The sequence below is a fragment of the Natrix helvetica genome (genome assembly GCF_964273705.1).
Source record: "Natrix helvetica genome assembly, chromosome: 1".
Taxonomy (NCBI): Eukaryota; Metazoa; Chordata; class Lepidosauria; order Squamata; family Natricidae; genus Natrix; species Natrix helvetica.
This window is the reverse complement of record NC_138548.1, coordinates 345,541,031-345,554,154: the sequence shown is the minus strand read 5'-3', so window position 1 is coordinate 345,554,154 and position 13,124 is coordinate 345,541,031. Positions and strand designations below refer to the sequence as shown.

Genomic DNA, 13,124 nt, shown 5'->3' with positions numbered 1-13,124 from the left:
GACTTTTTTTTAGCCCTCTGACTTCCGTTTCCGGAGAAGGATTGACATACGCAAGTGGTGGCAAGACGCAGCAGAAGTGGGGTCCCGCTGGATGGGGCTGCTGGTGCTGCCGCCATCAGGTGAGTCAGTGAAAGACCCTCCCGGAGTTTGCAAAACAAAAAAAAGCAGAGCCCTGACTTTTCCAAGGCTCTGTGAAGAGAATACTGCCCTCCCAATTGAGAAACCTCAATTGCAAAAAGAAACATTTAAGCTATCATTAGCATTTATTTTGGTTCTTCTGGATAAAGGGCCAGGGTGGATCTGTCTGAAAGGAAGTTATTTTCATGGATTGAAACCAGTCCGTTCTCTACCAATTCCTTTCTCCTGAGCTTTTCAACTGAGAGAGGGAAGAGGCTGGAGTGGAGTATGGAGGTACTTCAGGAGTAGGAGAGATCCGAGTAGTGCTCCAGCCTTCCCCCCCGCCCCACTCACTGAGATACCCCATGCTTCCCTTCCCACCCTTTGGGCCATCTCCAAGGCCACCCTCTGCCCCTACCGATCATTCCCATCACTTGCCTTTCGGTGAGCTCCAGAGCTCAGGAGGTCGTGTACAAGGAGAGGCCCCAGCATTGCTGGGCTGCGTGGCTGAAACGTCCGTGTTTTGCTTGAGACCCTGGCAAAGCTTTTTTTCCTTTCTTTGCTAGCTGAATGCCTATGGAGATCCTCAGTCATCCAGGTCATGGTTGTCCCAAAAGTGCTTTTTATTTTTCCAAGAGGCAACTGGAGGTTCCAGTTTTTCTTTGAAGACATTTCATTTCTCATCCAAGAAGCTTCTTCAGCTCCTCCAGCAAAGGCAAAAGGCAAGCGAAAAGAACCTTCCAAGTCTGGCAAACCCTTTATTTCCCTGCCTTGCTGATATTGTGGGAGGGCAGCTGCCCAGTGAGAAAAATCTCTGGCAGCTAACTTTCCAGTCGCTCATCTGCTGACATAAAAGTGCCAGTTTTTCTCTTCTTCCTGTCAGTGGCTGGAGCTCTGGATCTGATTTCACGCTGGAGAGGACAAAGAAACAAAAAGAAGCAACTCTTTAGAGGAAAGGAGGGGAAGATTGGGAGGGATAGGAAGAGGAGAGAGGGAGGGTATGAAGAGGAAGAGGTAGAGAGGAGTAGGGGAGAGGATGGGGAAGAAGGAAATGGAAAGGAGAGAAGGAAAGTAGAGAAGGGAGGGCGGGAGAAAAGGAAAGAAAAGTATGGGGGCAATAAAACAAAATAGGTGTATGGGATGGTAAGCAAAGCAATCCCAATTATATATTTTAATTTTTTTATATAGAAAAAGGAATGTTTAAAAGTGTTAAAATGTGATAAGAATAATAACTATGAGAATGTAGACTTGTAAATGTGTGTATGAGACTAAAAAAAAATAACTTTTTTTTTTTAAAAAGAAGCAACCTTTCACAACAGTATTTTGGATGCTTTCAGCCACTTTCCTGCCTTCTTCTCACTCTTCTGCACCAGTATGGCAGGGGGAGAGAGAATGTGAGAGTGTGCGCCATTTTTCCTTGGAAGCAGTTTTCCTTCCCTCGCTAGATGCTAGACCCTAGATTTTTTTTTCTTTTCTATGTACAAGTATATTTGTAGAGATTTAGATAGGAAGAACAACCCCTGTTTTATCCCAGGGTGCCCCAGTAGAAAGCTTCTTTCTTTCCTCTTCTCTTGAAAGTCTCCATTTTTCTCTTACTTCTCCACCACTGCCCCCACTCCTGCCCAGTGACGTGCAGTCAGGTGAGGCAAGTGAGGCTCAGCCTCCCCACTCTCATCATGAAAAAAAAAAAAGTAAAAGGAAAAAGCTGAGCTAGTTGCTGCCTCACCGTGGATGACTCTGCTCTCCCTCCCCAAGTGTAGTGACTTCCTCCCCAGGCCCCCATTCATTTCTCTCTCACACACACACAGCTGGATAAAACTATATAAAAATCTAGCCCAGCTTCACTGATTACAAGTTTGAAAAGGCAACGTGGCTCCACCTGCAATCAAACTACACTTGGGGAGGGAGAGCACAAGCGAGCACTGAGGAGACCACAGGAGGAGGCAGGAAGCCAGGCAAAGAGCCATGCTGTAGTACACACACTTCCCCCCAGCCTCTTTCTTTTGGAAGGCTGAGATCGGCTCCCCTCCGGCTTCTCTGCCTCTCCTCTCACCCCAGCCTGCCAGCAGGAGGTGGTGGGTGGGCTTTATTGTGTTCCAGGGATTTCCCACCCAGACAGCAGGCTGCATTTGCAATGGTGGAGGTGTTTTTGGTAAAGGCAGCAGGGGAATGGGGGGGGGGGATGGCAGAGGAGCTGCTTTCAAGCCACTGGAAAAGATATCCAATCCAACTTTTGTGTGTGTGTGGGGGGTTTGTTTGAGAGTGAGTGAGAGAGGGAAGGGGTAGGAGAGATAGTCCAATCCAACTTTTGTGTGTGTGTGTGTGTGTGTGTGTGTGTGTATGTGTGTGTTTGAGAGAGGGGGAGGAAGGGAGAGAGGGAGGAAGGAGGGGAAGGAGAAGAAAAAGAAAAAGAAAGAAGGAGCAAAGGAGAAAAACAAATGCTGTCGCTTTAAATTGGAACTGAGCATGCCTGGCTGTGGAATTCTGGGAGTTGAAGTCCACAAGTCTAAAAATATTTGAAACTCAGCACTGTGTCAGTGCCTCACCAGTCATAAACCTCACCGCACGTCACTGCTCCTGCCCTTCTTCCCTTCCCCTCCCTCCAGCTTTTCCCTGGGAGAGAGGGAAGAAGAGAAGAAGCCGAAGTGAAATATGGGGCTGCTTCAGAAAGGTGCGCTAGTGCTTGCCCAGAGTGCTCCACACACACACACACACACACCATTCACTGAGATGTTCCATATTTCTCTCCCCACCCTTTGGGCCATCTCCGAGCCCCCTCCCCCTTGCACACTCCAATTGCTCCCATCACTGATTGCTCATTTGCCTTTCCAAGAGCTCCAGAGGTCGTATACTGAAGGAGAGGCCCCTGAGTTGCTGGACCGTGTGGCAGAAGCTCCAGTTTTTGGCTTGAGTCCTTGCTAGCCTTCCCTCCCCAGCAAAGACAAGTGGCCAGAAATAGAAACTCTTTCTTGGCTGACTAAGAGCCTGGATTTTCTGACCCTGTGGGAGGGAAGCGGAGATGCAGGCAGCTGGCATTCCAGTAACAACCGGAATTTCCCTCGCTCCTGGGCTGGTGCTCTGGATCCAAATTCACAGTGGAGAAGTAACAAGAGCCACACTTGCCAAGTACTTGTTGGCTGCCTTCAGCCATTTCCCGCCTCTTTCTGGATAGTTTTATCAAAGCTTTTAATTCTTCTTGCCCAAAAGGCGGACCTGTATGGTCGGGGCAGTGGGTGAATGAGAGAGAGCTCTTTTTCTGTGCCTCTGACCAAGCTGTTTTCCTTTCCTCACCAGCTTTTTTTCCTCCCCGCCCCCCCCCTTTCCTATTTACAGGTATATTTGTGGAAATTTAGATAGGAAGAAAAACCCCTGTTTTTCGCCCCAGTAGAAAACTTCTTTCTTTCCTTCTCTGTTGAAAATCCCCATTTTTCTTACTTCTCCACCATCGCCACTACCCGCTTCAGCCTCTCCTCCACCGATTCCTGCCCTTCGTCCCTTCCCCTCCAGCGGGAAGAAGAGAAAGGACCGAAGAGGACTCTGGGGAGACCCTCGTGCGGGAATAAGCGCCCTTGTGCCCTTGCCTCCCCCGTCCCACTGGGGCCCCCTGCGTCTCACTTCCTGGCCCCTTGGAGTCCCCGCAGCCCCTTTTGGCCGGCCCCTGCACCCACCCACCCACTCCCTGTTACCGACTCCCCGCTTACCTTCTTTCCAAGACCTCCGGAGCTCAGGAATGCCGGGAGGAGAGGCCGCTCTGTTGGGGGACCGCATGGCAGAATGCCACATGTGGCCACCACCCCCTCCGAGAAGATTCCCTTTCCTCCCTAGACGATCGCCCTCCCCTTCCCTTCCGAAGTGCAAGAGAAATCAGTGCACCCTGCCTCCCAGCACTTCGTTTTGTCAGTTTGCCTGTATTACGTCAGCAGGGGCAGGGAGAAAAGCCTGTTTGGCAGGGAGCCGAGTGTACTGCCCAGGAAACCCAATATCTACTGCCTCTTAACAGGCTCCGTTCCCCCCACCCCCTCCTGCTCGCGATCGGCTCCGGTGAAGAAGAAAAAAAGCTGACCCGTTCTCAACGCTGTTTCTTGGCCAGTCTGGGTTACTTGTAAGGTCGATAGTTTTAAAAGGCTTTGGTTTGACTTTTGTGGGTTAAAACCACCAAGCACACAAATCCTATCGGAGAGATGTTTCAGTGGCAGAGCCTATGGCTTTAAGCAGAGAACTTGTTTCCCAGAAAGAGAGAATGGGCACCAAGATGTTTTTTTCCCTTCTTTCTTTTACTATGAACAAGAATATTTATAGGGATTTAGAAGAGGAACTGCCATATCAGAAGATCAGAGAGCCTCAAGGATCCCACGGCTCAAACCTGACCTACAAATATTATTTTACTATTGGCATACCAAAGGCATTCCCTGCAGAAGTGGTATTCAGCAGGTTCTGCAGGGAATAATAATAATAATAATAAATTTGAATTTATTAGCCGCTCCCTTTCCAGGCAGGACTCGGGGCGGCGTACAATGGGCGTATAGAACATAGAAACATGTGTACAAACACATAAACAGGGAGGAAATATGCTTCTGTCTCCCAGCATCCATCCAGTATTCATCTAGCCCGTTTGCCACTGCCTGTTCACTGTGGCCCGTTCACTGCGGCCCATTCACTGCCACCAAGACCATTCATCACCACAGCCCATTTGGCGCCACCTGTTCGGTGCGGCCCATTCACCATGGCCCGCTCATCGCCACCATAGCTCATTCGCTAAATCCCATTCATTGTGGCTCCTTCCTCCGTGTCGCTTGTACCCCACCACCCATTCGGTGCAGTCTGTTCATCGCCACCTGATCTAGAACAGCTTATTGGTGCCACACCAACCCTCCTCCCGCACCACAATATTCGGAGTATAAGACGCACAGACATTTCCAGCAGTGACGTGCGGTGAGGTTTATGGCTGGTGAGGCACTGACACAGTGGTGGGTTTCAAATATTTTTAGACTTGTGGTCTTCAACTCCCAGAATTCCACAGCCAGGCATGCTCAGTTCTGATTTAAAGCGACAGCATTTGTTTTTCTCCTTTGCGAAATAAATTTCCTTTTTTAATTTTTTTTCTTCTCCCTTCCCCTCCTTCTTCCCTCTTTCCCTTCCTCCCCCTCTCTCAAACACACACACACACATACACACACATATAAACACACACAGAAGTTGGATTGGACTATCTCTCCTACCCCCTTCCCTCTCTCACTCACTCTCAAAAAAACATACACACACACACACAAAAGTTGGATTGGATATCTTTTCCAGTGACTTGAAAGCAGCTCCTCTGCCATTCCCATTTCCCTACTGCCTTCCCCAAACACCTCCACCATTGCAAATGCAGCTTGCTGTCTGGCTGGGAAATGCCTGGAACGCAATAAAGCCCACCCACTCACCTCCTGCTGGAAGGCTGGGGTGAAAGGAGATGCAGAGAAGCTGGAGGGAAGTGATCCGAGCCTTCCAAAAGAAAGAGGCGGGGGGAAAGTGTGTGTGCTACAGCAGGGCTCTTTGCCTGGCTTCCGTGGATGACTCTGCTGTTAAAAAAAGCCTCTAAAAAGCACCCTCTACTATGAGGCAGGAGAACTGCGTGCCTCACCTACATCAGGAATTTTTAGGCTTTTAAGCCTTGCTTAACTCTTCTTGAGTGATCATAAAATGCCTAAAGTCAGACTAGATGAGGCATGCAGTTTTCCTGCCTCATAGTAGAGGGCGTTTTTTTAGAGGCTTTTTTTAACAGTTAAGCAGAGTCATCCACGGTGAGGCAGCAACTAGCTCAGCTTTTTCCTTTTACTTTTTTTTTCTTTTCATAATGAGAGTGGTGAGGCTGTGCCTCACTTGCCTCATCTGACTGCACGTCTCCACCCACTTTTTTTGGGGGGGGGGGTGCGTCTTATACTCCTAAAAATATGATAGTTCAGAGAACTGGTAAATTCCACCTCTGACTGGCCCCACCCCTATCTATTCTCTGCCTCCCAAGTCCCAGCTGATGAAATGGGGATTTTGCAGTAACCTTCCCCTGGAGTGGGGAGGGAAAATGGAGATTTTACAGTGTCCTTTTCCTGTCATGCCCACCAAGCCATGCCCACGGAACCTTTGAATCCTACCACTGATTCCCTGGCAGTGTTGCTCCATTCCTCATAGTGCTGCTGGATACCACCCACCCATTTTTGTGTGGTGCTCAAGTGATCATGGACCTCAATGTCAGGCCCAGGTGCAGGCTGGTTGGGAATTTTGTCACAATGTTGCAGCAGGTTGAAGCTTGCGCCACAATGCTCAATAAAAACGGGACGTGAGACCACGAAGGTGCAAGAGAAACAGGTTTATTGATGCATCGAGTTCAGCATGTTCACACACCAAAATCTGAACTGCCTTGTTTCCGCCCAGGATGCTACTTTTATGCCATGTTCCACACTGAGCATTCTCAAGGTGTTTCCATACACGAGACAAACATGACATTTCGAAAAGGAGAAGTTCATTTTGGAATGTTACAAACAGAGAAGTACATAGGAAAAATACAAAAAGAGAAGTTCCTATCATGTCTTAAGCAATCAGCAATTTCACCATTGTTCTATCTTACACTCACACTTGGCTTCCTGTGCCCCTCCTTTACAGCGTCTTACCACACTATTCCAGTAAAATTTGTAACAATTTTGAGGAAGAAAGAGATCAGACTTTAATCAAAGTGCTTATTAAGGACATATTACTGATTTAAAGTATAGAGTCTGGGGGCTCCTATACCCAGGTGATATCATGAGATTTTGGCCGTTCTCTCCCAGCTGCCTCAATGACAAATGGATCAAAGTCCCTAGGGCAGTGGTTCTCAACCTGTGGGTTGGGACCCCTTTGGGGGTCAAATGACCCTTTCACAGGGGTCGCCTAAGACCATTGGAAAACACATATTTTCAAACAAATACGGAAAACATAAATATTTCTAGGGCTTCGTGGTGCAGAGGATAGAGATGCAGCTGACTGTGCAAAGTGACATCCATTGATCCAAAAAGCGGACCCTACCCTTGAGGGAATATCCTAGGACGAAGAAGATACCAAAGGCATTCACTGTCTTCTTAAGTAAGATTCCTGAAAGCCCACGTTGCTCATCAGAAACAACCACAGCAATTTACCGAAAAACAAAAATAAAACCAAAAAACCATAACAAAGAAACAACCCCACAGGGAAAGAGAATATTTCTCAACCATGAAATTGCAAATTAGACATGTAGCCTGGAAGCGTAGTTCCACATTTCCCACATAATTTGTAATTTGGGCATTTTTTTAGACAGTACACATGATACCATAAAGCTCAGTTTACATGTTTCAACAGCTGAAGCAAAACCATACAAATCACATCATGACTTACAGCTCATGCTGTCATGTTAAACAATAATGTAGTTGTTTTGGCTTCAGATGTGTTAGCTCTTTATGAGAACCCACTTTGCAGTTTATCTTCCTATAAAATGCTGTATTGTATTAAAAGGATCCTGTTTGCCGTCTTCAGGGGCTTTCAAGGTTGCTCTGATAAAGCTATCATTAGCTTCATACAGGTGGTCAGAGGCGGGTTCCTATCAGTTCGACAGAATCGACAGCAACCTAGGCTGGACATGCCTCCGAATCAGTTCCCTCGCCACCATCTTTTTTTTTAGTTCTGCACATGCACAGAACAATTTTCATTGAACTGTACATGTGCTCACAGGGCGCATCCAGCGCGCACACGGACGAAGTCACAGTAACGCCAGCCAGAACCCATCCCTGCAGGTGGTCTTCGACTTACGACCACAACAGAGCCCAACATTTTCATTGCTAAGCAAGACAGTGGTTGTGAATTATGCCCCATTTTATGAGCTTTTTTTTACCACGGCAGTAGTTAAGTGAACCATGCGGTTGTTGAGTGAATCTTTCTCTCACGCAAATCTGCTTGCCAGAAGGATTTGCTCTTTCATTCATTTTCCTTAATGGCCCAAGAGATCACTTAATGGCCACAAGCAGGAATCCTGGGATGGTGGTTGTTGAATGAAGCAGTGAAATGAGCATCTCACTTAATGGTCACTATGCTCAATAGCCAAGATTCTGATCCCAGTTGTGGTCATGTCAAGGATTGTCTGTACATTAAAAAATAATTAAAAAAAAGATTTGATGATAAATTTCCACCCATACCATGTTGTTTATTTATAGGGTACCTAATTCACTGATATTTCCTTCCATCACATAATATCAACCCGGCTATTCTCTGGCCGTCACCCTTCATCTGTGAATATTCACATACAACAATTGGAAAAAGAATCTAGCTGGGCAATAATGAAAACTCTCTCCCTCTCCCTCTCTTTCTCCCTCCCCCTCTCCCTCTCTCTCTCTCCCTCCCTCTCTTTCTCCCTCTCCCCCTCCCTCAATGAAAACCACATGTTTACCACTGAATTTTTCTCCAGCATGAACTGGCCGCACCTGAATCTTCTGAAACGATTTCTGCCACCACCCACTTCAATCTCCTTTGCTGCTGTAATATTCCATTCTCTCAGCTGAGCCTTTAAGTCAGAATCCAACTCCAACTCCAAGAGAGCCTGGGAGATGCCAGATTCAAATTCATCTGGCTTTTTGCCATTGGGCTTCACAATCTTTGCGCTCAAAATGAACATGGCCTTTCACTTTCGGCGCCAGCCTAGAAAAAGCTACGGTAATTCTTTATACTTTTATTGACCAGGAAGTCCTTGACTTATGACTACCGGTAATTGCTTAGCTCCTGGGAGCTATGTATGACCAGGATTGGAAATTAAGACAGTTGGGCCTCATGTGACTGAATTTTAGACACTCAGCAATTGGGACACACATATAGCTGTTTGCAGCATCCTGAAATCCCATGACTGCATTTCACTACGTTTTGCCCTCCCTCAGGCAGTTACTTCCAATTTTTGCCAAAACCACTCCCATTGTGAACCATTGACATTTGCTTAACAACTGCCAAAAATGGTTGCAAAATTGGGTTGGTTTTGTGACTGACCCCTTTGATGTCTGCCACAGCTTAGGACCGTGATGGGACAGGGTTCATTGCAGTCACAAGTCGAGGACTGCCTGCATTTAAAAATTATATTTTAAATATATATAGTTTCTTTTTAAAAAACGAATGTGTGAAATTTGAGTGACAGCAGAACAGCTGCACATCTCTGAGGGAGCTCCAAGGATAGACTAGCCCTGTTTATAATCCAACGCTTAGCCGGGCTACTTTTGAAGTATCTAGTTCCTTGTGAACCTTGTAAAATAATCCAGACAAGATGCATGGCCCAAAATATAGTATTAGCTTTGAATATTGTAAAGCACATTCCTTCTGTAGATTCAGCTGCCACTTGTCTTGTCTATTGTCTAATTTGTGGCTCTTCCTGTCAGGAAGGCCTGTAAATAGCTAAAGCAAGTGACTTTATTGTTTTGTACTTAAGTTACAGAATCTCCCCAGACCACTTGCCAGATAAGGCATTATGGATCTTGGGGAAAGTCAGGTGACTTTAGTAGGGAGGACCTTTCTTTTGTCCTTATTTTCAATAAGGAAAGGGTCCAATGCGGCTCCAAAAAGATGTTTGCCCTTGAACAGAGCCAAAGCCAATCGCCATTTGTGGCGCACGTCCGCCTGCCACTGGCGGAGCCATAGGAGTCTGCGGGAGGCAACAGAGGATGCCATAGCACGGGAGGCAAATCTGGCAGATGTAAGTGTCACATCAGATGTAAATTGGACAGCTGCCACCAGTTTGGCAATGTCCTGGTGGGCGCGTAGGTCAGCAATCGGGATGCGTTGTTGTAGATCTTGAAGCCATAGGAGGCAGGATCCGGTAAAGAAGGAGGTGATAGTGGATGCGCGGACTGCCCAGGCTACTGCCTGGTGGCCTCTCTGTAGTGTGAGATCCGCCTTCTTTTCCACTGGCTTTAGGGCGTCTTCAGGACCCCCTGGCATGTTGGCTGAGGTGTAGAGCGCAATCACCGGAGCATCGACCTCTGGAATTGACAAAAGCTGGGCCATGTCATCGGCCACATTAAAAAATCTCTTGTCTGCAGCTGATGGAGTTGGACCAGAAGTGGGGGCTTCCCACTGGCATTGAACAAAATCAACAAAGAATTTAGGAATTGGTATGGTCTCTGTTGGAGTCTCCTGTTCGGAGAAGAGGATGTCAGCTGAGAGATAGGTGGGTCGTGGAGACGCCAATGTTGGCTGGGGCCCAATTTTAGAGACCATTTTGGCCTTGTAGAGCAGTCATGGGAAAAGGCTTGGTGGGAATAGTCCAGAGAAAGACTTTTGTTCTGGTTCCCTGCCCTCATCCTCAGACATCTCAGCCTCCTTAATTTCCCCGTCTTCTGAATCAGAAGATCAGCCTCTGACTCCTCACCTGGAGTGGCAGTGTTTGTCGCATGCAAAGGCATAGGGGGAGCCACAGCATCTCAAAGGATGGTCCCGCCATGATCTTCCTGAACATCTCTGGAGAGATTTGTTTCTCCAGCCACCACCTTTTTACACAGTGACTGCAACTTCTAAAAGTTGCAATTAAGAAAAAGTTAAGAAACCCCTGCAAACATTTTTGAGAAATGGTGGTTTAGAAATGTGAATAATACACAGAAACAAAAACAAGAAGCTCACTCAGCCTCAAGGACCCCATGGTTCAACCCTGAGCTACAAATATTATCATCTTCTATTGGCATACCAAAGGCATTCACTGCCTTAACAACCTCAGAGCAGCAGAGGCTCAATAAAGTAACCCCATCTTGGTTATATAAACAGAAGCATAGAATCAAAATCATGTGAAATGTTAGTGCTGCTTTATAAAGCCTTAGTTAAGACCACACCTGGAATACTGCATCCAGTTTTGTTCACCACATTACAAAAAAGATGTTGTGACTTTGGAAAAAGTGCAAAGAGCAGCAGCTAAGATTATCAAAGGGCTGGAGATTAAAGCATATGAAGAACGGTTGCAGGATTTGGGTTTAGCTAGTTGAAGGAAAGAAGAAGTGGGGGAGACATGATAGCAGTATTCCAGTATTTGAGAGGCTGCAACAAAGAGGAGGGAGTCAATTTATTTTCCAAAAACAATTGTTAAAGTTTCTTCCAGCACATAAAAAACAAGAAAATATGATGTGGTGCCCATCTTAAAACAAAAAGCAAAAAAACAGATCCAGGAAAATACAGACCAGTCAGCCTGACATCAATACCTGAGAAAATATTCGAAAAGATAATCAAGCAACAAATATTTGAACACCTACAGTAGAAGCAAATAAAGTTATAACCATAAGCCAACATGAGTTTGTCAAGAGCAGATCATGCCAAACAACGTATAACTTATTTTTAAATTTGAGAGCAACTGGAATATGGTCCAACATTATAACAAAACTCTGGAGTTCACCACTGAATCTACAAAAGCAAGAAAAAATGAAAAGATAGTCAAATTTAAAACAGTTTTTAAGTGAATGAGGGTGTTGTGGCCTATCGGCCGTTGGCCCCCTCCAACTGCCAAATCAGATGAAGAGGCGGCATGAGAGTCGGGGCCAGCAGCAAGGCAATCTGAGAGCTCCGAGGGGGAAGAGGGAATCAAACTGTTAGAGAGACAGCACCTGGGCCATCAATCAGCCCTCAGATGGAGAATCAACAGCCCTCAGGTCTGAAGGTGGTTGATGAGGAAGAGGAGGAACAGCTGGGTCCAGTGCCTGACATGCAGATGCGCAGAAGGCAGAGAAGAGGAGAACAACGTGAATCTATGGGGCGGTCCTTGGGACGGAAGGGCCACCGCTGCTTGCTAAGTCGTGTGTGTGTGTGTGTGTGTGTGTGTGTGTGTGTGTGTGTGTGTGTATCTGTCTGTCTGTCTGCTGCTGCTGGAAAAAAGCCAGCACAAACTTCCAGGACTTATTTTGCGGGTGTGGAGAGAAATACTCCTGGTGTGTTGAGGCCATTTCAGGGGGAAAGGGAGCGAGCTTCTCTTTCCACAGAGACTTGTTAGCCTGCTGTGTGTATTAGAGAAAAAAAGAGACTTTTGCCCGGGCTTCTGTCGCTCCTAATAAAAGAAATATTTAGTTAAATACAAAGGGCTTATCGTGTTTGGGAGTCGGGTCAGAAGAGAGGGGAAAAAGGATATTCTATATATTCGGCATTTTAAAAATGCCAATTCATTAGCTTAAATTCCAATATATATGTTAACATAATATGATAACCTTTATTGTCATTTTTTATTGTGAGCACACTGGTACACATTAAAAATTAAATTATATTGCCTACTCTCAAAATAAAGGACCTGTCTAGCCATACACATACATAACATAGCTAAAGACATGCTATATACCAGAGGTGGGTTGCTAACTTTTTTACTACCAGTTTAGATGCGCTCCCATGCTCAGAAGCGTCCAAGCAGGTTAGTGGAGCCTCCCACCACCGCTACTACCGGGTTCGGCCGATCTGGGGCAAATCGGCAGCAACTCACCTCTGCTATATACATATACACATATGTACATACACACACACACCGAGAGAGATCCTTTTTCCTTCCTTCCTCTCTTCCCCTTTCCTTTTCTTTGTCTTTCCTGTCCCTTCTTGGAGCCTCAAATGCAAAAAGGGAAATATTCCTTGCCTTATGATCAAATGACAATTTTGCTAGTAGTCTGTGGCCACTTAAAAGACTGAGAACAAACCAGACTCAGTTTATTCCATGCTTGCATTTCAATTGGGGCGTCCACAGACTACAGTGCAGCAAACTGTGAAAATGACAGCTCTGGTAGTTGATCAGAGCTCCTGTTTTTTATGTGCAACAGCTTTAGCATTTAAGAACAGGGGTAAGGCAGTTGTTTTTCTATTAATACATAATCCTTAAAAGGGCTCTTCTGCAGGGACCCTGCCATGGTCTAATTCAGACTGGAAATATAGCAAAGAAACATATTTTTCCTCACCTGCTTTGTCCTGTTTTCCCCACTGGAAATAGCTGTTTGCAACACACAAGGAGAGGATACTTTCCTAAGAACTCACAATTC

The 13,124-nt window shown here is 46.1% G+C and overlaps 1 protein-coding gene across 1 annotated transcript in view; it reads right to left on the bottom strand.

Annotated features, from left to right (window-relative positions):
* LOC309400874 (uncharacterized protein) overlaps nucleotides 1–8,770 on the bottom strand; it is a gene marked incomplete at its 5' end in the record, with an annotated part of 41,195 nt that extends 32,425 nt beyond the window's left edge. The window contains 3 exons of the mRNA XM_081969589.1: nucleotides 552–624; nucleotides 944–1,028; nucleotides 8,546–8,770. Of these exons, the coding sequence (XP_081825715.1) occupies nucleotides 552–624; nucleotides 944–1,028; nucleotides 8,546–8,770 (383 nt within the window). The remainder of the gene's footprint in view (nucleotides 1–551; nucleotides 625–943; nucleotides 1,029–8,545) is intronic.
* Nucleotides 8,771–13,124: the final 4,354 nt, after the last annotated feature.